The 25,181-nt window shown below is 35.0% G+C and overlaps 3 protein-coding genes across 7 annotated transcripts in view; 1 reads left to right on the forward strand and 2 right to left on the reverse strand.

Moving 5' to 3' along the window:
- The window catches only part of LOC149835329 (synaptotagmin-5-like), a 72,876-nt gene extending 66,990 nt beyond the window's left edge, over positions 1-5,886 (forward strand). Inside the window, exons 11-13 of the mRNA XM_090008400.1 lie at positions 3,930-4,229; positions 4,320-4,433; positions 5,053-5,886. Of these exons, the coding sequence (XP_089864526.1) occupies positions 3,930-4,229; positions 4,320-4,433; positions 5,053-5,199 (561 nt within the window). The 3' untranslated portion in view covers positions 5,200-5,886. The remainder of the gene's footprint in view (positions 1-3,929; positions 4,230-4,319; positions 4,434-5,052) is intronic.
- Positions 5,887-7,186: 1,300 nt separating this feature from the next.
- LOC149835330 (tubby-like protein 8) lies at positions 7,187-11,649 on the reverse strand. 2 transcript variants are annotated; one of them, XM_090008397.1, is made up of 9 exons: positions 10,798-11,649; positions 9,417-9,528; positions 8,765-8,941; positions 8,546-8,601; positions 8,367-8,463; positions 7,917-8,006; positions 7,572-7,664; positions 7,391-7,461; positions 7,187-7,314 (listed from the first exon to the last, which is right to left on the reverse strand). In XM_090008397.1, the coding sequence occupies exons 1-9, from the start codon at positions 11,211-11,213 to the stop codon at positions 7,239-7,241; spliced, it is 1,188 nt and encodes a 395-aa protein (XP_089864523.1). In that variant the 5' UTR covers positions 11,214-11,649; the 3' UTR covers positions 7,187-7,238. The 2 variants fall into 2 exon arrangements, with proteins under 2 accessions (XP_089864523.1, XP_089864524.1); XM_090008398.1 differs by lacking the exon at positions 7,917-8,006 and having other exon boundaries at positions 10,798-11,363.
- Positions 11,650-15,006: 3,357 nt separating this feature from the next.
- PAP26 (purple acid phosphatase 26) overlaps positions 15,007-25,181 on the reverse strand; it is a 45,353-nt gene continuing 35,178 nt past the window's right edge. For 2 of the 4 annotated variants that reach the window (XM_090008402.1, XM_090008403.1), the window contains exons 6-11: positions 19,166-19,304; positions 18,819-19,039; positions 16,298-16,419; positions 16,006-16,167; positions 15,598-15,678; positions 15,007-15,263 (exon numbers count right to left, since the gene is read on the reverse strand). In XM_090008402.1, coding sequence (XP_089864528.1) covers positions 15,603-15,678; positions 16,006-16,167; positions 16,298-16,419; positions 18,819-19,039; positions 19,166-19,304 — 720 coding nt within the window. In that variant the 3' untranslated portion in view covers positions 15,007-15,263; positions 15,598-15,602. Of the gene's footprint in view, positions 15,264-15,564; positions 15,679-16,001; positions 16,168-16,297; positions 16,420-18,818; positions 19,040-19,165; positions 19,305-25,181 lie in introns of those variants that run through there. The other 2 variants (XM_090008404.1, XM_090008405.1) reach the window with 2 other exon arrangements.

The following is a 25,181-nucleotide window of genomic DNA, read 5'->3' on the forward strand; positions in this document are numbered from 1 at the left end:
ATGCGATGACTTGTATGCATATAGATTATGCTTTATTACGTGAGTTAAGGTTGAATAGAATATTAAGTGATGAAATGCTTTTAAATGCTTTATGTTCGAATGCTTGAAATGAATAACTCATAGGACATTGTTCTCTTATCTATCACTTAAAGATGGATGAATAATATATTTTTACCTTTAAATGCTTGATATGTTTTCTTTAAGTTTGAGTTTGGGTTGCTTTACCAGATTTAGCGAGTCTGACCTCGTTTTATGGGGGACATGTAATGCAGGAGCGAAGGGCTAGTCGAGTTGCATCCTCGAGGGTCCACTCTTACCTTGCGATCTTGGTATTCACGATTTTTTCATACGCTGATTTGAAATGAAATTAAAGCTCTTCATATTTCAGTCTTATATTGTACATGGTTTGAAATGTGTAACAGGTGCAAAAGTTTTCTCATAGTCAATTCCATATTCTTGGGAGTATAAGTAAATCCTTTAGCTACTAACCTAGCTTTATATATCTTTAAGGTACCATCACTCTTAGTTTTAACTTTAAAAATCCATCTACATCCAATGGTTTTCTTGTTTAAAAGCAAAATAACTACTTTTCAAGTTTTGACTTTCATAAGAGCATCTAATTCTAAATTCATAGCTTCTATCCAATGAGGAATATTTTTAGCTTCATTATAATGTGAGAGCTCATGGTAGAAATGTAACCCTATTAGGCAAGCCCTATAATTAGGAGACAATGAATCATAAGAGACAAACCTATTTGGTGAAATAGACAATTCTTCTATAGGCACACTATAAACTGAGAGAATTTTTCTAAGGCATTAGAAGGGTTATTTTGCAAACGTCGGGTATAAAGGTGAATATTTTTAGAAGAACTAGTAATGATATCATCACTACTTGGTGATGGCTCAATATTAGAGCATTCATTATTGTTATCATCTATGATTTCGTATCTTCTCTTGGAGAGAGATCAAACAAAAACCCCGTCTATTTTCTCTTTCTTATCACTAAAACCATTTTTATTTTCTAAGAATGTCACATCTTTAGAAACATAAAGTTTATTATTTTTTGGGATCAAAGCATCTATATCCTTTTTTATTTTCTCTGTATTCAATAAAAACACATTTAATGGCTTTTGGGGATAACTTATCTCGTTTGTGTAAAAGCACAAAACATTTACAACTAAAAATACGTAAACGATTGAAATCAGATATTATTTTAAGTAATTTCTTGTAAGGAGAAACACTTTTTAAAGGGGATGATGACATTCTATTTATCAAGTAGATAGAGGTTAAAACGGCTTCGGCTAAAAAAATTGGGAATATTTTTTGAAATAATTAAAGTTCTAACGGTTTCTATTATATGCCTATGTTTTCTTTCTGCTAGTTTATTTTGTTGAGGGGTTTTAGGACAAGATTTTTTATGACAAATCTCATTTTGTTTTAAATAGTTTTAAAATTCATTGGATAAGTATTCTCCACCCGAATCAGATCTAACAGTGGATATATTGCTTTGAAATTGATTTTTAACTTTATGTGAAATTCTTTAAAGAAGAAGAAGACTTTTGATTTAAAATTAAGAAAGTAAACCCACACATATTTAGTAAAGTCATTAATAAAAGTAACATAATACGAGTAACCACCTTTAGACATGACTGAAGAAGGGCTTCATACATCCGAATGCACTAATTCAAAAGGTCTTGTGGACACAAAAGTTCTATTAGGAAACAAAATGAATTTCATTTTTTTCAAGGAAACAATCTTTGCAAATCATATCTTTTTCATTACATTTTTTTTTCCAAAATAAAAAAATACATTTTAAAATAACTAGTATGTCAAAGCCTTTTATGCCAAGTTTCAATATCCTTATCTTAGATATAGTTACAAAAATATTTTAAAGAAAGGGACAACAAATCCATAAAGTAGAGATCTCTCCTCCTATAACCTTGCTCAATCCGCTTCTCGGACCGAAGATCCTGCACAAAGCAACCCTCAAATAAAAACTAGATTTTACATTCATAGTCAGCAATTTGAGAGTCCGAAAAAAGATTTAAATTTAATTTGAGAACAACTCTAATTTTTGGAACAATTTTTTTTTTAAACCTTTTGAGTCTAAAGTTCTTATATTTTTAATTTTCAAGGCGGTCCCATCGGCGGTAGAAACACAAGAAAAGTTTGAGTTGGTGCATATATCCGATAAGGCATTCTCATTTGAGGTCATATGGAAAGATGATCCAAGAATACATATCAGGAGAAGATGAGGAGGCAATGACGACACTCGATGTAGATGATAAAATTGATTTAAAAATTTGTTGAAGTGCCATAGATATTTGGCCTTAAGATTACCTTCACTTGTGCCTTCTTCCTCCTTGAAAGTTTATTCTTCAACGGAAGCAACCTTATATTTGAAGGTTTCATTCAACTTAGGACAAACTGGTTTAACGTGACCCGACTCATTACAATGATGACAAATAATAATTTTTCTTCCACTACTATGGTTATCATTGTTACTATAATTATTTTGCTTTTTTAAATATAAAGGCTTATAGGTCTTCACATTATTGTCGGGCTTAGATACTGCCAACACTTCATCACCACATTTACTGATACCAAGACGAGTTTCTTCTTGGACTATTTCGGCAATGACAACTTCAAAGGGAAGAGGTGTAGATCTATGTAGGACAGAAGATCTAACTTGCTCAAAATTCGGGACAAAGCCCATAAAAAAATTGGAAAAACCTCTCTTGTTTCATTTGTTTTCGCCTAAGTTCCACATCTTTCATAGCAATCCACTTAGGCTCTTGAGTTCATCCCATAGGGGGTTTAAAGCACTTAAGTCCCCATGCTTGGTAGTTTTAATCTTATCTTGCAAAAAGTATGATCTTGCAAAATCTTTTTGGGTATACGTACCCTTCATGAAGAACCAAGCTTCATTCGTCATTCTAAATTTAGCAATGTTAACACATGCCTTAAGATCAACATTGTTCATGAATCATGTAAGAATTCTTGCATGGCGACTTTGTAAATCTTTCACTTTTTTATAATGATCTTCAATGGCTTTGATACGAGCATCTCCCTCCAAAGCCTTCTCTTGACCAACTTTCAATTTTGTGAACTTGAGTTGAATTGAGGCTCGGTAATAGTGCCCATCACATATCTCCAAAGCTTCTTTTCTTTGAGGTTATTCTCCATGGTGGAGGACCACATCATGTAGTTTTTCCCATTTAGCTTGAAGGGAAGGTCAAATTTTGACTCCACATGCTCCATTTTGAGTGAGGGAGAAAGAAAGATGAAGAGAATGACAATGGTGGAAGTAGCACACAATCCCTTTGAATTTTTAGTGGAACATGATTACTTGGTGGCACTATGGCTTTGATATCCTGTATGGAAATATGCGAAAATACAAACAAGAACCACTATGGGCTTGCAAGATTACAAACACATAAGGTGCAGAAGCACAAGTCCGCTAATGGGACAATACACAAGCCAATATTGGCAACAACAAGAACACAAAATATAACAAATTGTAGGCTTTATTGAACAAATGCTTAACACAAGCATTGATAAATACAAGAGGGGTTGAAGCCCTATTTATACACACACAACCACCAAAGGAAAGGCATTTGTAGTTCCCATAGTCATTGGGAGCTCCCAACGGTCATAAATATTTATGACCATTGGGGAGCCCCAATGACTCTATGGGAGCAATGACCAAAGAGCCCTTGGTTAATAGGGAAAAAGACCTAAAATAAAAAAGATAAAAAACTGTCCCTAGAGGACGGATTCTATTACAAGAGGAAAAAACCAAAATACCCCTGAATAACAGAAAGTAAAAAAAGTCAAAAGATATACTATATATGGATATATATAAGTATATATATACATATATTTTAACAGCAAAACGTGCATAATTATTCTTGAATTCTTGTCTGATAGGTACAATTGGAGCTTCTCTACTGTCCCTATGGCCTGACCAATGGGCTTGCTAATCCATTTGCTGATGCAAGGTTTTCAATGACCTCATTGGAGAGGGCACTTAAAAGTGGACCAAATGGAACTGATACTTCTGATGCTGAGAGGAAAGGTGCACATAAAAAAAGAGATGTGATAATCAGGGGTGTTCTGTCCGTGACCGTAATTTCAGCAGAAGATTTGCCTTCGATGGATTTATTGGGAAAGACAGATGCCTTTGTTGTCATTCAGTTGAAGAAAACAGAAAATAAAAATAAGACCAGGGTATTTATTTTTTACTTCACTTTTGTATTTTTTTGAAAAATGTTGTTGCCGCGAGTCAGTTCACGAGAGAGAAATAATCAATATGTGCAGGTTGTGAATGATAACCTGAACCCTATCTGGAATCAGACCTTTGACTTTGTTGTGGAGGATGGATTGCATGACATGCTGATTTTGGAAGTCTATGATCATGACACCTTTAAGAAGGTACAGCTTTTGTTTTCTGTTCCTAGTTATCATTAAGCTTTTAAGATGCCAGACAGAGTTGAAGAAATGATGGGCCAACTCCAGCGTTTCAAAGAGAGTAATGCAAATCGAGAAGCTCGAATCAAAGTGAAAATTTCTGATGCTCATAACGAAAGATATGAATCCTTAATCTAGCGAATTTTTCTGATAGTTATAAAAAAATAAAAATATCCTCCATCTCCCTAGGTTTTGAATTCTTTGTTTACATCCTTGTGCCTCTTTGTTAATTCTTCTTAAAAACGTGCCATCAGCCAATTTTGCTATGATGTGAAATTTTGGATTCACAATTTAATCTCCAGTGTCACTAACATATTTCTCCCAATTCTTTTCAAATGGTAGACTTCATTGATTAGAATTTAACTAGATATCTTCAACCTTATTTCAAGTTTAGTGGTCCATCTTCCATTTTTTTCAAAATTCTTTTTATTCCATCTTATAGCATATATTGGTTGTCTAGCTTCCAGAATTCTGCAGGAACCAAGACCTTGCGATTAGTCACCACTCCATTTGAATGGTTTGTCTGAGTTGCTGATATTTTCTTAGCTTGATGTGTACTGATACTGGGTGGTATTGGACTCAGGACTATATTGGAAGGTGCATTTTGACCCTTACAAGGGTTATAATGGAAGGAGAATTCAAGGATGAATTCCTACTGGACGATGCGAAGTCTGGAAAGCTGCGCTTGCACCTTAAGTGGACTCCACAGCCTATATATCGTGACTCTTGATCCCTTTAAAGTCAACAACCAACCTGAAGAGTGCATTTTCTGCTACTGGTGAAGATATGTGGGAATATAGTGAGACTGCCTGGTTTCTGGTCTCATATTCCCTGGACAATGGTTGACGTATCACAGTCAATTGATCTACCAGGTGTCAAGGAATAAAATTGAGAAAGGGAGGACCTATTTATTTTAGTTCTCTTTCGACGCTTTCAGGTGTAAAAATTATTAGTCCGTTGATGTAAATTAAGACAATAATCATTACCCCAAGGGACTATTTGTGACCCTGAACCAGCTGAGGTGTGTAGGGTGGTGGAGGTGGGAGTGTTGGGTGTGATACACGTTTAGATACATTGTTGATGTAATGCTGCTATTTGTTTTCTTTTTTATTGTGCATTGTATACAAATCTGCTTTCATTACCATGGGCGTTCTTTCCCCATGGTTCCTTTACATGTAAGATGTCCAAGTGAGTGCAATGTTCAACATGATCGCGTTACTGGCTCATAAATAGTGTTTGTTTTTGGGCCACCACCTTTGGAATTTGGTATGTATATGGTGCTGGTTGATTGTACTTATAGGACTGATAAATGGTCTACCGTCAGAAGCCTTCAGCAGTTCTATGGTCTTTTATAACCAGTTGTACATCAAGAGATGAATTTGTTTTATACTCAACATTACTCTTTTGCTGTCCTGTAGATACTTGCATATATTGCTTTATGATGGTCGTTGTCCAGATCAAGTTAAATATGCATTGCAATGCAGTTGCTTGAATACTAGTTAATACCACATCCATTGTATCATGTTATGAATGGCGTATGATACCATACGGTTACAATGTGGTTTGGCAATACACCTTTATCCTCATAAAGTTGCTGAAATTATATTTCACTTTTCTATTGATCTTGGTTTGGACATTTCATCTTTACCGTGCATTTGATGCAGAGTCCCAGAAATATATGTCCCATGCAAGAAAATCTGTCTTTGTGTGAGCTGGCATCATTAGCCGTTTGGAGGAAGTTTTCTTGTTATAATTTGTCCTTTTTATTTTCTGAATCATGTTTGTATTCACTTAGTCAAGAGATGTTCCTTTTGCAATATAATTAACTTATGAATCTATTAGGTGTCTAATTAATTGGAAGTGCCATGATTGTAATTAATTTAACTGTGTAGCTTGTTTCGCTGCGATTAGTTTTTTTCTTTTGACAGAGAAAGCTGGGGTTAGTCAAGACCCCTACCAGTTATACAACTATACCATTGGGATTCATACTTGCAACGTCCCAACACAAGGTGACTTACTGCTCCTACCAGACAAGCAGAGTCCCCCATTGGTTTGCTACGATTTGTTGGAATTGCTTGGAGGGCGAACCCGAGTGGAAGAAAGTGAGTACGCAATTACTCAATGAATTGCCAGAGACGCTGATTAGTCACAACCTCTAACCATTCAAGCATTGGATATTTCTATATTCCAATCACTGCAAATTAGTCTTTATATGGATACTGAAGAGGGGCTAGAATTGTCTCATGGAGAAACACCCCTCACAAGAAAGGTTTCACCCTTAAGTGTCTCTACAGAAAGATGTATCCAATGTTCATAACCTTTCATCAAGGGTCATGACTGATGGCCATATATATTTTCAGAATTTGGTCATATAAGCTAAAAGTCGTCCATTTTAAAGGCTGATGTGTGTGTGAAAACTTCTGATTGTAAATTTTACTTTTAGTTCTCTATTTTATCCTTTTATTTTTTCATGATGCCAGTGGCTGTTAAGAGATCAGACGCTCAGTACGTCAGATGGGTATTTAAACAGCTGCATTTTCAACTATTGCAGGGTAATATGAATTCTCAGAAATAACCTTCTAAACTATTGAATGCATTTTTATACCAAGTCTTCCGAATGGCTGCTCTATAATGGTATCTTGGTTTTCAATACCATTATGATGACGAAGATGGTGACATTATAAACAGTGTGAACCTAGGTAAATTTCTTCCATGTAAATAAGTGTTATAAATCAGATAGACAAGTAACTTCATCCAGTATGTAATGGATCAGATACAGAAGCATAGCTTTGAATCTATGGATGCTAAGCAAATTGCAAAAGCCTGATATCCAGTCAAGGGGTACCTGCATGGTAATGCAACAAGTCCTTGATTCAGTCCCCAGAACAATGAACATTAAGAAGAACAAGGGATCAAATTACCTATAGTCCATCAAGTATTTTGATTTTCCTATCTTCCCTAGAAGAAGAACCGACTGCCTACCACTATCCTCCTGTCTCAAAAGCCACATAAAATCTTAAGCTTGAAAACATTACTTTTGGAGGTACCGATAAATGGACCATTACGCGAATGCTTTGGCAAGGAAAAAATTCTAGGAATTACCTTCATTGTAAGCTGAAAGTTCTTAACTGATGCTTGTATATATACATCTGACCTGCTTCTTTCTCTGAAATCTAGCTCATACTGCTTTGAGTTCTATTGGATTGCAATTTTGGAGACAGAAATGAAAAAAGAAAAAGAAAAAAGAACGTCAGAGTGAAATAATACCAAGGTTATATCGTGTTGGTTATGAAAACATTCATACTAACAGGTGAATAGCTCAGAAGAAAGCTGTAAATGCTACCATAGTAACATCGCACACAGGAAAATTAGGTCACTAAAAGTTTCGTATAACATGAACAGATAAAAGTAATGAATTCTTGACATCCAAGGATTATCAGCACTGACTTTGTTGTAGTGTGGAATTTTTGAGAATAAGTGCTCCACTTGGTTCATGTTCTTCTTCCAGTCCCTGCACAATCCCTTTGAATCCTCTACCTGTTCTATCAAATCATTAGATAAAGATTTAAAATAAATGTTTGACAAAAGCTACCGACTTGGGATACAGATTTCCCTTAATAGACTTGGATTAAATCATTTAGGTCCCATAGACTCTGGAGATTGAGGTTAAGTGGGGTTTAGGCCATTAGTTGCTAAATCATGAACTCTATAAGAGCACTGTGACCTAAGATTGAACTTTTAGACCAGCATTCATGATATCTTAAGTGTTGAAGTAGAATTGATGCTCCTTACTTTATAATGTTTGCATGTCATGTACTAATTTTTCAGATCACAGTTAAAGGAACAAAAAAGAAAACCATGCATACTGTGCATGCACACACGAATAGGCAGATATACCTGAAGAGAATATTTTGTATGGGTAGATTGAGATTTCGGTATACAGACATGCATCCTCCTGAAACCCCCAGTAAAGGTGGTTATAGTGGGCAAGAAACTGCAAAAGCGAAAAATGCAATTCACCTATGAAAGTCAAACCAAAAGCTAGTAGAAAAGGATGAGGAAAGTTTTAATGTTACATGACGATTGCTACAAGTTGCTTAGAATCCTTCCGTGGGGAATCTAGAAAGCTACTCTGGAAGAAACTAACAAAATAAAAAAGTTATCAAGCAGCTCAAACGATCCAAAATCAATGAAAGTAAAATTCTTTAACTTGTTAATTTAGCTATAAATAGTTCATTCTCTTATTGTTGTTGAACTCAATTAGCTGATAAGAGAAAGTTCTGAAGAATCTGAACCTGGTCCCATATATGGTAGCACGAACCCATGAAATTAGCAGTTACAGTTCCAATGAAACTTTCATCCCATCTAGACTTGATGCCAGTTGAGTTTTGTGCTATGATGAATTCTGATCGGCTCCATTTCCTTCTATGATAGGCGACAGCAAGTTTCCGATCTACTCTTCCTTGACCTTCCTACATTTGCAGCAGGCACCATAACTATAGCACTCCAAAATCTTAAATCATGCAATCCATGCTACTAGGAAGTGGAAAGAAGCTTAGATGATGAAATCTCAACATGGGTATGACCAGAACAAGGACTTCTAGCAAACTTGAGAAATTGTGAAGGAAGACTTTCTATTCCAGGTTTCAATAATCTTACGTCTATGTATCAGAATATATTTAAATGGCGGCTAAAAATAATGAATTAGGGTGGTCTTGATGATTAATGCATACTTATGAGATTCATCAATAGGTACGAATCATGAGAAAACTTGTAATAAGAACAACCTGCACCAAGATGGAAGCGGAAACTTCACCATGGATGGCATTGGAACTTTAAACTTTTGTATTATAACATAAAAAACAGTTTAGTTTGACAATATACGCACATGAGTGGTGATTGTTATTACATCAAAAATCAAGTACTCAAGTCTCATGTCCAACTTACATTAGTGTAAAGAGTATAAAGAGAAAATCCACCTTGTCCTTCAGGCTGTTCTCGAACTATATAACAGGAACAACTGCCTATATCTGCAGGAAGTGGCTTATAGAGTAGTGACCTGGGTGAAAAAGCAGACTAGATGAAAATAATATACAAACTTCTGAAAATGAATCACTTAATAATTTGGTCAATAATTATAGACAGGTCTATTTATCAGAGTAAAGGAGATCAGTTAGTGCTTTATTCTCTCAACACATTTCTGGTTTGAAGATCACAAATTTTTTATGGTGCTCAATGGCATGATGAATTATTCAAGTAGAACCTTTGAAATTTTAGCAGTATACCTTATTGATGTATTGGTCCATGAACGTACAATGTGTGCGTGGAGTAAAATCAAACAGGTTACATCACTTACAGTCCAGAGGAGCAATAAGGATGATCAAACTTGTGTAGAGATTATATAGATGAACATTTTCTACTTCAATTAAAATATTGTTAGTAGAAAATTGTTCTATTTCAGGTAATGCTTAGTCAAATTTGATAGTGTCGTAGGGATGATTTACATGTTTTTGCCATTCAAACAATAAAATCCGCGGCATACCTTTGTTGAGCTCCATGAAGATCCACTTTTTATATGTCAGAAATTGGGTTCTCTCCAATATCCTACTAGTTATTACCATTTTGATATTTGATTACCAGTTAAAGAGCGTGTGCCGCTACGTATTTTTCCAGTTTGAGGTTTAACTGGCATATCTTTAGCAGGCTTCCATTATTTACTGTTCCTAATCAATGAAAACCGATACCACTCTGTTTTACTTTTACACTTTTCTCAAACAAAAGAAGATAATTTTGAAGCATATTTACATTGTATGCACAAGCTTTTAGATTTCATCTCGTCTTCTAACTTGGTGTCATCCAAAATCTTAAATCTAACATAATGTTTTATAGTTTTATCAGGTGTGTGCAGGGTCTCCTAAAAAATCATTCAACCAAGAGATTACCCTGTTTTGACAAGAACATCCCTCTTACAAAACATTTACAATCAAGATTAAATAAATTCACCATTAAAAAAAAGAAGACTAAATACCATTTTGTTGCCCCAACCGTTCACTTTCTCAACAGAATAGCATCTAGGAACCAGCTATGGTCATTCTAAAATTTGCATTTAGTGCACCTTTTGACTCAATTATGCAATGATGACAATGACCATGATCATCATAAATTTGTCATGTACATGATGATATGAGGGACAATGCTCCGTTTCACAGCGATGATGATTCTCAGAAGGATAATGAAGGCGGTAATAGAGTAATACACCGTTACTCGATGATGGTACTCATGCTCTACGACGTGATGATGATGGTGGTCGTTAAACAAAGGCATGTACCTCTTAGGAAGAGTGAACCACGATGAAGCAGGAGCAGTTACAGCACTTGAATCGTCCCAAACACACTTGGAACCGCTTGGAATTGGATTAACTTCAAAGACCCAGTTCCTGTTTTTGCTGATATCAACAAGAGTGGAGCAAGAACTCTGAAAGAATCCTCTCCTTCTATAAGTGTAGCCACTTTTACTGTTCCTACTAGTGCTGGCACAAGCAATACCTTCTTCTTTGGGCTTCTTGCCTCTCTCTGCAGATAAGGGATGCTCACAGAGCTCACCAGCAGATGAACTGCAGAGGTGCAGATTGAGTTCTCCACTGCCACCATCTTCATAATACTTCAGCTCATTCATAGGATTGAGATACAAGGATTTGAAAGAACTCCCCCGAGAATGCGTCCCATTTTTCATAAATGAAGGCATTATTCTCCCATATATTGTGTAAAAGCATCAAGAAAACAGAGGTGAATTCTTGGTTTTAGTTCACAAATGCTTCTGAGTTCTGGCAAATGTCGACACACAGAGATTACCTTGACGATGGTCAAAAAGAGAAGGGGCTATAGACAGAGCGCAGCTTTTGTGGGTGGTGGAAGAGAAGGCTTTATTGTGATTATCTGTTTTGTTGGTAACCATATTGACCGGACTTCAATAAAGTTTTACTGCAAGAAGTGGGTAACTTGGAACTTTTGCAGAAACTACATTCTAGATGGCGTGCACATCAATATTTACCTTTAAATCTATTTCCATGATCCTAAGCTATGATGTCCTTGTCTCAGTAAAACTGTCAATCCAATTGTTCTTCTGCTTCTTTTTTTTCCCCTCCTTTTGATAGGCATGCTGCAAGGTAAGGTTTGCCTCCAATGGCTCAGGAAGTGACATCAGAATCTAATCGGCCTGAATGGCTTTTCCTTTTGTTTTTTTCATTTTTTTTGTTAATTATGATATTTATTGGTTATTAGTGTTTAGGCGTTAAATGCATATTTTAGAATTAGATTGGACCTTATAAGTCATCATTTACCGTATTTCAGAAATTTTCTTGGATATTTTTCCTGATTTTTTGCTTTTTTATAACTTGTTTTTTTTTTTAATTGAAATTTTAAATAAAATCGATTCAAAAAGATCCATTCAAAGCCGATTTCTGAAACTGATTCTAACAACAATGGGCACAAGACAAATTAAGGATGTGAGTTGCTGGGGATTAGGCCCAATATCCAATCAATTCCAGTCCGTTTTATTGGATTGGATAAAGAAAGTCAAGTCCGATTATTTATCAGACTGATATTCAGTTATATTTTCACATCTGACTGTAACCTGAATACGAGTCCGATTCATAGTTTCACAAAATCTGACCTGTTTACATAATGAAAATGGGGATTGTGCTTTCACTTTTTTCATTAGGTCACGTTAGGACCATAAAAAAATTATAGTTTAGGTGTTTTATACTAGATTTGATCCATTAGATGTGTTTATCATTGCTTATTTATTAAGAAACAAGATTTTTTTCAATTGATTTGATGTAAAAATGTGAAAATTTTTTCATCAAATTTTAATAAAATATTAATCATTGATTTTTTTTACCTCTTTAAAATACACATTTAAACATAAAAATGTTTAATCAAAAACAATTTTTCTATTGAATAAACAAACAATTATAAACACATCTAATTGCGTAAAACACCTAAAACTATGATTTTTGAAAGGTCCTAACATGACCTAACGAAAAAGTATATATATATATATATATATATATATATCAGATCTGGATTCAGTATAGCTTCACCCTGAGTCCAAAACTGACTTCAAATACTAAATCCCACTGTATTCGAACCCGAATCCAAACTGTTTACATGCTTAAGGCAAATGAAAGCAATGATAATGACACATGGTTTTCAACCATCAATGGTAAAACGTTTATCAACGGGTTTTGGTATGGATGGCTGTGATTGAATATCAGATAGCGTGGCCCCATTCATGCATTAAAGAGGCATGCAGAAGTCATTATTCTCTCACTATCACCCCATTAAGATGGATCAGCAACTTATACAACATTTATGAGCCAACCGAATACTTGTCTTTTTCATTCATGTCCTTGGGCTGTGAACTGTTGGTTTATCACTTAAATTTTACCAGCTTGAGGTTCTTTCCCATTGATGAAATCTCCCAGCTATGCATCTCCCACTTGGCTCCTTATCATGTCTCCATGTGAGAGGGAGGCAGTACTGTCCACTATCACTGTATCAACCATGTGGAACCAAGTTTAAAGTTTTTGAAATTCAATCCTTCCGTCACTTAAACCAAGAAGTCAGTTGTGTAGGCAATTTCCTCTTTTTCACCACTCTTTGTTTTCTGGCTCTTTCTCTTGGAACTGGGGAAGGTTTGGATTGTTCCATGCAGTTAAAAAGAGATCCGAACCGGGGTGACAAACCTTGATATTGGGATTTTCTTGGCAAAAGAAAATCTCATGATACTTTTTTTGAAAATATCAGTATATTTAATTTAAACTCTAAACTCTAAATATACAGAAAATATGGAAACACAAGGAACAACTTAAAATAATGCAGAAATATAAATGTCACATTAATAGTGAGATAATATCCCGATAAAAACATGACATTTTTAAAACAGGCCATATCTTGAAAATATCATATTTTCTTGAGTTTTGGTAAATCTCATGATAAAATCGTGAGATTTTTCAAAAAATAGCCGATATTTGTGACTTGGCTTGAACGGGCTGATCTATTGTGGATTGAGCATACCTAGATTTTGCCGGACTGGTTAGTCTTTGCTAGGGATGCAGCAGTGGAACGGGGCGGGGGACAAGGTCTCCGCCCCCACCCCGCCCCATTTCAAAATCTGAACCTTCATCCCCACCTCCATCCCCGCACGGGGATGGATTTTAACCTCCACCCCTGCCTTCATCCCCATTTCATGTCCTCCATCCCCGGTCCAAACGGGGGTGAGGCGGGGATTGAGACGGGGTGGGGCAGGGGAAAGCGTAAGTCCATCCCCGTTTCATGCCCTTCATCCCCAGTCCAAACGGGGTGAGGCAGGGCAGGGCCCCATTGTCCCCCGGTCCACTGCCATCCCTAGTCTTTGCAGATCCTGTGGCTAAGTAGGTTTTTAACAAAAGTTCATGATGACAAAGAACTCTTGGAAAGTTTGTCCCTGGACAGATTTCCACTAGAGCACGACCTTATTCAGTGGTAAAGCACTAAAGCATGCTCAATTTTGGCAGCTGCAATGCAACTGAAAAACCAACTGGAGGTTGGACATTGTGGATTCTGGAAAGGGAGGATGGATAATGTGCTTACTACATAGGTCTAAAAACTCGAAAAAAAAAACAAAATAAATCGCTTTCCTAATATGGTATATTCCCCGCCAGCAAGGGGACCACAAGGATTTACCAATTGGAGGCCTACCAATATGCGGTCGCTGAGTCAGTGATGTAGGTTTTCCTTGGCGTAGTGAAAAAAAAGGTGCTGTCAAATTGGGTGGGGAGTGATCCCTTTGTCGAGTCCCGCAAAAAAATTCTTTTCTCATATCCAAATCTATTATTTTTCATTCAGCATGAGGCTGGCCAAGCCAGAGAATTTAACCAAGTGGACCACTTCAGCTGCCCTGTAGAGAGATTAATGTTCAAGTTGAAAGGCGACCTGTCCACAAGTTTCTTGATATGATCATTTCCATTGGTTGGTGAATGTACAATCAGAAGAACACACACACGAGCTATTCTTTGGAAAGACCAAGAGTATTTACTCTTTAGTAGAAAGCCATGAAAAGATGTAGCGTTTAGTCAATCAGATCTGGCAGATGTATTTGACATGGTCTGTTTAGTAAGAAACGTTTTAGAACTAATCGTTTTAAGGAAAATGTTGTTTTCTTGTGAAGTTATGGTCTTGTGGACTGACTTTTAAATTCCTTTGAAAATTTTTATATCACATCAAAAACCACTTCTTCTATATCAATGTTACCAGAGAAACGAAAAAAGACGTGTATAGTTGGATTCACAGAGGATTCAGTGGTAATATACTTGAATTGTCATGTTGGTGAAGAACTCTAGTATTTCTTAAATGCTTCTGACACTGAACGGAAGCCCATAACATTAGTAAGCTGAAGCCGTTTTACAGATCACATTGTAGACCTCCCACTCTTTTTTTTTGGATAAGGAAACCACCTCCATATATACCTCCAAGTTATGACAGATTAAACAAAATGGTGATACACAAGCAGAGTTTTCATTATGTCGCAAGGATAATTGCAATGTCAATAAACTTAATTTAGCAGGAAAAGGGACAACAGAACTATCCAATATTCACGATTGCAGTTGCAGAATCATTTACTGAAACCCACACTCCGAAAAACCGCAATAGCAATCTGAAATATGCCAAGAAGCTACTTGAATTGCTTGCATCACAATGCCTTATGAAATAGTAGTGATGATGTTTCTTCAATCTTTGCCGCTGATTTCTAGCCCTGAATCACCATATTCCACTTGGTATACATTCAATATATATAAAATCAAAGTTAAAAAACCATGATAATTATCTACAAGAAGATAATGAAGCTCAAATCATGATCAGATTAGGAACTTGCAGCTAGGACCCCAATTTGCTTGGAGTACAACAATTCACCAATTCAGCCCACAAGAGACTTAGATTGCAGTTGCCAAGTCACTGAAGTTAGAATCAGAGTGGAGTCGAGTTGTGCAAGCCCCCAATCAGATCACAGGATCTTTATCCACTGGCAGACATGAGTATCAGTTCAATCATAATACCTGTTGTATACCAATAACAAGCCATCCACTCACCAGTATCAGAATGCAAAGATAAGTTCTGAAACAGTCTTGCGATGATGTTTCTTCAATCTTCTCCTCCTCTGGTTATTAGACCTGAATCACCATATCCCACTTAGTATACATTCAAAATATAAAAATTAAGAAACAATGGTATTTTAATCTACAAGAAGACAATGAAGTTCAAATTATGATCAGATTAGGAACCCCAAGTGGGACCCCAATTTGCTTGGAGTACAACCATTCACCAATCCAGCCCACGAGAGGCTTAGACTGAAGTTGCCAAGTCCCTGAAGTTCGAATCTGAGTCAAGCTAAGTTTTGTAAGTCCTCAATCAGGTCACTGGAACTTTATCCATGGGCAGACATGAGTATCAGTCCAATCATAACAACAAGTGTTCACCAATAATAAACCACCACTCACCAGTACTGGTTGTAAAATACAACTGAGTCTGTAGACACAGCTTGACCATCATCATTGCGATTCCAATGATATAGTGCATGTGTTCTGTTCTTGATCTCTAATGTAGAATGACCATAGCTGGCTTCTCTAAACGAAGAATAATCTGGTTGTGGGTACATAAACCTAAAGATGGTACAATCCAGTCATGAGTTTAATTGTATAGAAGTAGAAATATCAGCTACTAAACATGTGTGGTTGGAAAATGAAGCCCCAAAAAATATTAACCCTGAATATTATATAACTTGGGACTCACTTTCCAGCAAGCCCTTCCCGATTTCCTCCATCACCAACAGTAATGTATACAGGAGCAAACTTGTTGGGTATAGGATACCGTTGTCCACTTGTTACATTGTAGTTTATATTGGAGATACGATACTGCAAAATATTCACACATTTTTTCAACATGAATTTGAAAATAGATACAAAATAACCACCTAAAAAGGCGTACATAATTGTGACAAGAAAATAAATGGAGAACTATATTCTTGCTGAATATGAAAAAGGAAACACTTGAAAAACTCTGAATATATTTCACTTTGTTTTCTAGAAATAAACAACATGCAAGGTGTACTCTCCGATTAATAAACAGACCACATAATGAGGAATATAGGACTCAGATAGTGAAAAATGCATGCTGTTCAAATCTTGAGAATATTCAATGCACATACTATGCTCGTGCCTTATCTTTCTAGCTTAAGTCCTCGAAGAGTTACTTTAAGATAGGCTAGGAATGTCACTCACAGCATCAAGTACTATGTTTTGCAATTATTTGTTCATCACTACATTCAATGAAAGATATGGGGAAGTGTCCACCAAAAGACTAGGTGTGTGAGGAAATATGCTGACATTGTGTAGCTCGAGGGTGTCTCATATTTTTTGAAGTTGCTGCCTTACATGTAAGAAGATGGATTCCAAAACTAGGACAAAATGTAGATAGAACCATGATGGATAAAAGAATGCCCCAGTCCCTGAAGTGTCAATGGGACCACTGAAAGCTCAAATTCCCAACTCACCACGACAAAGTTTGACAGGAATAACCATCTATCATAGTTTAGGGTCCCTATAACTGTGACTGGTTGAACAAGGAAATACATATTTTATCAAGAACTTCCAAAACCAAATAACAAGATCCTAAAAATACAAAGATTGGATCAACAATCATAAAATGGTAATGAGATGGATTGTCATCTCCATGTAACAATCAAGCACAGTAAGTTTTATGTATGTGGAGCCCTCAGAACTTTGGGATGCCCTAGATAGGAGAGACCTATTACTAAAATGTTGGACAACACTGGCAATTGTCACCAAGGGCATGGGCCCCTAATCGAGCATTTTTCTGAACTAATCATGGAAATAATTGAACTGATCTAAAACCATTAAATGCCAGCATTGTGTAAAAGAAAGGGACAAAAAGGTAGAAAGGAAAAGAATCTATAACACTATCAAAATATTTGATCCAAACTATGAAGTGATTCGGGCAAAGATCTTAAGCCAATAAGTCCTCCCATAAGAGGGAAAGTATATAAGTTGAGAAAGACTTCACGCTAGCTGGAACAATCCTTAAGAGCACCATGTTAAAGTTTGGGCATTGTCAAACTTATGTTGATCCCATGTTCTTAGTCAAGAAATGTCTTAAGCACTATTTAAGTATGTATGACACAGTAGATATCAGGGATGATGAGAGAGATTCATGAGTTGAAGAGAGATCTAAATCACGAATTTGACTTCAACCAATAGGGATGCTTCCTAGGAATTGAGGCTGAAAGCAAAAGGAGGCATACTTATCTTCAAAAAAGTATGTTCTCAACTTTCTTCCACAAGCCTGGGTCCTTGGTGCAAAGCACAACAACATGCCCATAGAATAAAAGCCCGGTTTAAATGAAGAAGTTGTATTCTCCCATAGGCTGGAAAACTCACTGTGCCAAATGTACCTTATGTGGTATCAGTTAATTTCTGAACAGGCCTAAGAAGCCAAACTTTGAACCACTATATAAAGTATGGAAGTTGAAGAAACCTCATGAAGTGGAATATTCTGAAGGAACCATGTAGAACCACAATACACAGACACACACACACTTCATCCCATACATATGAGTGCATAAAACCACTATCTAATGGTTTTTGCCTTTTTGGCCATGGTGTTGCAGGAAAGCATTGTGGTTGGCACCTTCTCAAAGGTCAAACTAAATATTACATGGAATTTATAGCAATATTTCTTCCTCAGGCATGAATTTAGTCATCCTACAAGAGAGCATGGCTCAAAAGTTCCGACTCTCATGCTGCATTGAAAGAAAAGCAAGTTGGAAGAAGAGTTGATGGCCATTTTTATCAACGAGAAACACAATACAGCTAACACTACTTATGTATGTGATACATATTAAGGATACCAACAACTAAATTATCTCTAATGAAATAATGATATAATACTACTTTTTATTGAATCACTAAATATCAACCTAGTCTGTAAGAAACATGAAAAATATAGAAATCCCTTCTACATGATTAGCACTTGGATGGCAAAAAAAAAATGGGAAACTATATTATAGAGTAACTTCATAGACATCAAATTTCAATGTGGATTATGCATTAACCATGAAAGAAATGATAAACCAGCTTCCATTAATCAGCATAGCACAAAGGGAAACAGGCTACTTCGCACTAGAATAGAAGAATCTATTGCCATAAGTTCACTTTTTTTTTACTAATCCAAAATTCACAAAGCAATAAGACATGATTTTTTTTATAAGCCGATGCAATATTTGATGCCACCATACCGATCTTTCATATGCATGTACATGACCTGCAAAGACAAGGTCAACTTTGTATTTGACAAACCATTTCTCAAAAACTGCACGCATACTTTCACCCTCCATGTAATGTGCTTCATTACTGTTGTACAATGGGGAATGCATGAGAACTATAAGCCAGGGAGTCTTCTCCCTATCCACATGACGAAGTTCTTCTTTCAACCAATGCCACTGAGGGGTGTACTTCACTGTTGAAAAAGTTACAGGACCTTCAGGACAAATACACTTAAAAAAGTATAAACTAACAACAAATGTACTTGAAAGAACAACATATCAGAAAAGAACAAAGTTAACAGGAAACTTAATGATCATACCAAAGGGAGAATAGCTAGACAGCACAATGATATGAGCAGATGCACGTCTCACTGCATACCAAAGGGAAGAACTACTCTTGGAAGCCATGTAAGGTGTAAGGTAACGATGTAGATAAGGCTTAAAAGGAGTGACTTCTCCCTGCAATTAGATGGCAACTATATCAAATAATTTTAAAAAGTTTACTAAATAAAAACTAAATAAAGATCAAATGTAAGAATACTTAAGAGCATTACAGCCTAGTCATTTTGCATGTTATCGATTACAAGTTACAACCTTGTCACCCTTCTCTCTTGATTATGCCCTTTCTTAAGAGAAAAGTACATTTAAGGTATTTGACCCAACTCAAATCTTCAGATATAACAGGGTTGGATCTCGATAGGCCCGTAGATTCTATCCAACATGTATCTATTGTCACTTAGGCAGAAGATGAGATTCATTACATGCACAGAACCAACATAATTTGAGACCCTGTTAAAATATTGTGTATATATTTTTATACCTATTTGATATACGTGTATATATATATATATATTAGGGGTATTTTGGTCATTTAATAACATGTAATTTAGTACAGTCCAATAGGGACTGTAAAGTCTTTTTTTAATTTTCTGTTTTTCTTATGTAATTCAAAAGACTGTTGGAGAGGCAGTCCAACTAGTCGTTGGACTGCCCCCAACGGTCATAAATATGACCTTTGGATGTGAGGCTCTATAAATATACCCTCACCCCTCTATGCAAAGTGTGTTTTTTCTAAAGCAGATTGTGTGTTATACAAAATCTGTTTTTTTATATTGTGCTCTTGTGGATTTTGTGCCATTGTGCTCTTGTAGAATTAGTGCTTTTGTATATCTCTTTTATGAGATTGTTATAAGTCTATTAGAGATCATATTATATTTGTGCACTTGTGTAGCCCTTCGTTGGCATTCTGACTGTGCACACTTTGTCTTATTACATGGTATTAAAGCTTAAGGCTCTTGAAGTGGTGAAAGTTATCTTGGGATTGTTCTCTTTGTGGTGGTGCTCTTCAATCTTTAGTCTTCAAAAACACACCTTCAATATGTGAGAAAGAGATTCCGCCTCCATCATTTCCTACAAGCTCAACAAAAGCAACTACTTGATGTGGGCTACCGCAATGAAAAATCACATCAAAGGTAAAAAGCTTTGGGGGTTTGTTAGTGGAACCACTAATGAACCTCAATTTAAATTAACAAGAAGAGAAGAAGATCAAATCAAAGCTCTATAAGAAGAAAAAGAGAAGGCTTTGTAAGAATACCAAAACAAGTTAGAGGATTGGAAAGCTAGCAATGCTCAAATACTCTCATGGTTCATGAATACCATGGAGTTCAAGATCGCCACCAACATCATTAAATTTAAAAGGGCATGTGATGTATGAATCTTGCTAAAGAGCACCTTCATGTTAAGATTAATGTAATATAAGTATATATATTGTTTAATATAATAATATATATTATATATATATCATAAATATATATAATCTATATATAGGAGTCAAGTCAAACTAGTTTTGACTTGCTCCCAATGGCTAGAACTCTAGCCGTTGGGAGTTCTCTCTCACATATGAAGCCTTTCCCTCTTTTTCACTTCTTCTCTCATTCTCTTCTCTACCTTTCTCTATAAATATGGGTGGGTGGGTGCCTTTGTAAAGTGAGAGAGCTATGAGTAGTATTAGGGTTGCGTATTATTTTTCTTTGAGTGCATTGTAGTGAGGCTCGAATGTAATTTTATTTTGTATTTATTTTAATGTCCATTATGAATAAAATTATCTATTTATATTTTGATATGTTTCTTTTAATTCTTAAGTTTGTTGTTTAAATTATAATGTTTGAGTCTTGGAGATCATCATGGAGTGCATTGGAATCCTCGCTATTTCATGACATGGTATCAGAGAGAGGCATCGATCTTGGAAAGGATTTGTATTAATAAATGAAATGGATTCAAAGATTTCGCATTCCAGTATGTATCTTTGGCTTATTGTTTTTTTTATATGTATGATAACTTTTAAAAATGAGTTATGTTAAAAATAAATATTTTTGTGAAGTATGTGAAAATTATGGTGTTTTGATATGTCTTAGATTATGGATATATGTAGTGTAAAACTAAATTTTGCATATGTTTTTACACACTCATTTCATTTGATAAAAAATATTTAGTTTTATTGTGCCTTACAATGTATCCGCTTGTGGGATTTGTGATCGTGTTCTTTTAGAACACTTCTTTTTTGTTCCCTTTGTGGGTATTGCGAGTGTGTTCCTTAGAGAACACCTTTGTAGTTATTCATTCAAAGTTGAATATGTGGCTTCTTATAATATTATGTGTTTTGAAAAATACTAAAATTTATATTTCTTAACATATGTATGGACTATCTTTGAATTTTTTTAATATATTATGATGTGATCAAGCATAATTTTTTATCGTGATTTGTTTTTAATGAGGCCTTTTTTAATATGTTATTTCATATATATTTGAGCAATATTTCTTTTTGGTATATGCCTTAATTATTGAAAGACATAAGCATGACTTGTTATCGTATTAAAAAAATGTGTTCATCATTTGTGATTTCTCTTGCACATTGATATTCTACATCATGCTTATTAAAAAATGTTACATTATGAGAAAAATCTCTTGTTTAGTGTGATCATATATATATATATATCTGTGTGTGTGTGTGTGTGTGTGGATATATGTGGATCTATATAGCTCTTTGGGAGTCTTCATTTGATTGTCTTCAATTGCTTAATAATAGACTTATGATTTAACTTTAACTTCTTAGTCATATGTGATGAGATTTATTAATCTTCATTGGTGAATTTATGGTCTTTTAAAGGATTCTCAAACTTCACAATTCCACCACCTCTATGAATTGGGCGTGACTCGTTATTTGCTTATTCAAAATAGTGAAAATTATCATGAGACATCTTATATTGCATATAATTGCATCCATTGACATATTATTGTGCATATGATTGCACTAATTCTTATAGTAATGTTTTTACCCAACATTTTTGGATTTGATTTGAAACTTGTCTTTTCAAATCAGATATTTGATATGAACTCACCTATTTGAAAATTGAATTACGTATATATTGCCTTTTTATGACATTTTGAATTGTCCATCACAAAATTTTATATGATGCATCATTTTTTGGCCTTGTTGTTGGGTCAGGGTTAGCCGTTGAGGTGAGTTGTGTGTGCACCTCATGTCATCTTATCAATCTGCAATTATCAAAGTTTATTTGTGTCGTGTTGATACCAATCTTGGATTTGATTGATAGTTGATTGGCCTCTGAATCCATATATACTTTTGTTGATTAAGAGATGTTTGTTGAGGTGAGTTGTGTGCACCTCGTTTGATGTCAGTTTAGATTGTCAACTTATGGCTTAGCTCTAACTGACAGTTGTTTGATCTCTGGATCTGAGTGTGGTGTTTCACTCATTTGTTGTATGGTCATTATTATTATGGATGCTTATAACTCCGTTTACTTGTGATGGCTATCTAATTTTGAAATCATGGTATTTCGAAAGATTATTAAAATTGATATTCTTATTGATGGCATTAGTGTGTTTCCATTACAAGTCTTCTTACCTCGGGTGTTTTCTCACTTTTATGCCTCTTATCTAAGTGTCATTATATGAGGACAAGAGATATTTGTTCACACCTTCGTGTGTGATTTTAGCCCTCGTTGGTATTGAGATTATACTCTTAATCTAGTCGTTGATACACTTGATTTTTTAGTGCCATTATATGTAGACAAGAAATGTTTATTCACACCTTCATGTGTGATTTTAACCCATTGTTGGCATTATACTCTTGATCTAGTCGGTGATACATTTGTTTTTTGAGTGTCATTATATGTAGACAAGAGATGTTTATTCACACCTTCATGTGTGATTTTAGCCCTTCATTGACATTATGTTCTTGTTTTAGTCGCTGATACACTTGTTTTTAAGTGTCATTATATTTAGACAAGAAATGTTTTTACCCACCTTCGTGTGTGTCTTTGACCCTTTAGTGGCATGATGTTATGCTCTTGTTTTAGTCGCTGATACACTTGATATTTGAGGTTTGAAGGCCTAGGAGGTGATTGCTTGTGGTGGTTAAACCAATGTTTTAATTTTTAAAATTCATTCATTATGATATATGAGATTTTTTTAAAATCCATTCGTAATTTGTCTAAACTCATTTTCTCTTTTACGAGAAATGGTTGCTGAAATATTTTCATGCATTTTGCATTGTATATGCTTTAGTTGCATGAGTTATCCCATGATTAATTGTCTTGCATAATTTGCATAAGGTTATATTTTTTCAAGCATATATTCAATAAATAAATATATATTCTTTTTTGCTTATGTTGCCCTTTGTTGCCTTTGTGTATTGTCCTATAGTGGACTTATGCTTATGCACTTTTGTGCTTGTATTGTGCCTTCGTATCTTTGTGTTGTCAATGCTTGTACTTGTATGTGCTTTTGCATTTTGTTTTTTGTAAATACTGTATATTTCATTACATGCTTTTCTAAGCATCTCATTAGTCAAATCCCGTATGTGTATGACCATAGTGGCTATTATGTGCATTTGATTGTTCTTGAGTGCTTGGTCACTTCTATTGTATTTGTGTGAATCCTCATTGGGATTTCTTTATTTTTTGCTTATTTTCAAGCATGTGTTCTTTAAAGATTGTTTATTGATTATTGATTCATATGTGACTTCTTCATTGGTTCTAAATTATTGCATGGTTCATTCATATGTGTATTAGTTAGTTTAAATATTGTTTCTAATTTATCAATGCCTATTTATATCTTTCGTTGTATAAATATGATTTGTTATTGAGTTATTCCTTCATAGTATTAATAATGATAAAAATCTATGATTGTTATACATTAATGTCTTTTGTACTAAATATATATGTGCATGATTTTCATTGTTTGCATCTCTCTTAATATTATTATATTATGACCGAGTTTGTCAATGATTATTATGTTTGTAGTTAATGACGGTTGAAAATTCTTACTTTAAATGATTTTGAAAAATGTTAAATTGACTTATTTTGTACGTATCTTATGTTTGTGTGCTTGGCCATCCTCTTTTCATCATATATATATATATAAGTATAATTATTTCTTGTTAGATTGCTTCTGTTTTGCGCTCTTTACACGTTCTTCAAATAGTGATAGTATGATTGATTTAAAAGACATTTTGAGAATATCAAGGCTTGATGTAATGGAGCATATGATTGAGCACCCCTTGAAGATGCACCAAATGAAAAAACTTGACGAAGTCTATAAAGACATCTTGTGTAATGGGTTTCTTCTTTTGTAATTTTAAACTTACATTGAGTCAACTGTAAATTTGAGAGGGGGGTGTTAAGATTAATCTAATATACGTATATGTATATATATACATGAGAGTCAAGTCAAACTAGCTTGACTTGCTCCCAACGGCTAGAATTCTAGCCGTTGAGAGCTCTCTCCCACATATGAAGTATTTTCCTTTTTTTCACTTTTTCTCTCCTTCTTTCCTCTACCTTTCTTTATAAATATGGGTGGGTGGGTGCCTTCTTAAAGTGAGAGAGTGATGGGTAGTATTGGGGTGGTTATTATTTTTCTTTGAGTGCATTGTAGTGAGACTTGAATGTAATTTTATTTTGTATTTCTTTTAATGTCTATTATGAATAAAATTATTTATTTATATTTTGATATGTGTCTTTTAATTCTTAAGTTTATTGTTTAAATGAATAATGTTTTAAGACTTAGAGATCATCATAGAGTGCATTGGAACTGCACCATTTCGTGACACTTCATTTAAAAAGATATGGCTAGGCTATATTATCTTCAAGACAAGGTACGTAATACCAAACAAGGAGATAAAAGTATAAGACTTTTATGGTATCTTATCTCGTATTTGGGATGAACTAGTTATGTTAGAACCAAAATGGGAAGGTTCGACTATTGAAATAAGAAAATTATAAGTTGAAAGATAAAACCTTTTCTCTTTTCTTT

This window comes from Nuphar pumila, chromosome 6, assembly GCF_984573655.1.
Source record: "Nuphar pumila chromosome 6, dmNupPumi1.hap1.1, whole genome shotgun sequence".
NCBI lineage: Eukaryota > Viridiplantae > Streptophyta > Magnoliopsida > Nymphaeales > Nymphaeaceae > Nuphar > Nuphar pumila.

Bases quoted from the DNA above. Each gene is read 5' to 3' on its own strand.
- LOC149835330 (XM_090008397.1), bottom strand. From the start codon at position 11,213: ATGCCTTCATTTATGAAAAATGGGACGCATTCTCGGGGGAGTTCTTTC. The intron at 8,602-8,764 runs GTTCAGATTCTT...AGTTTCTTCCAG, and splicing joins GCTACCATATATGGGACCAG to AGTAGCTTTCTAGATTCCCC. The intron at 7,315-7,390 runs GTAATTTGATCC...ATTACCATGCAG, and splicing joins AAATACTTGATGGACTATAG to GTACCCCTTGACTGGATATC.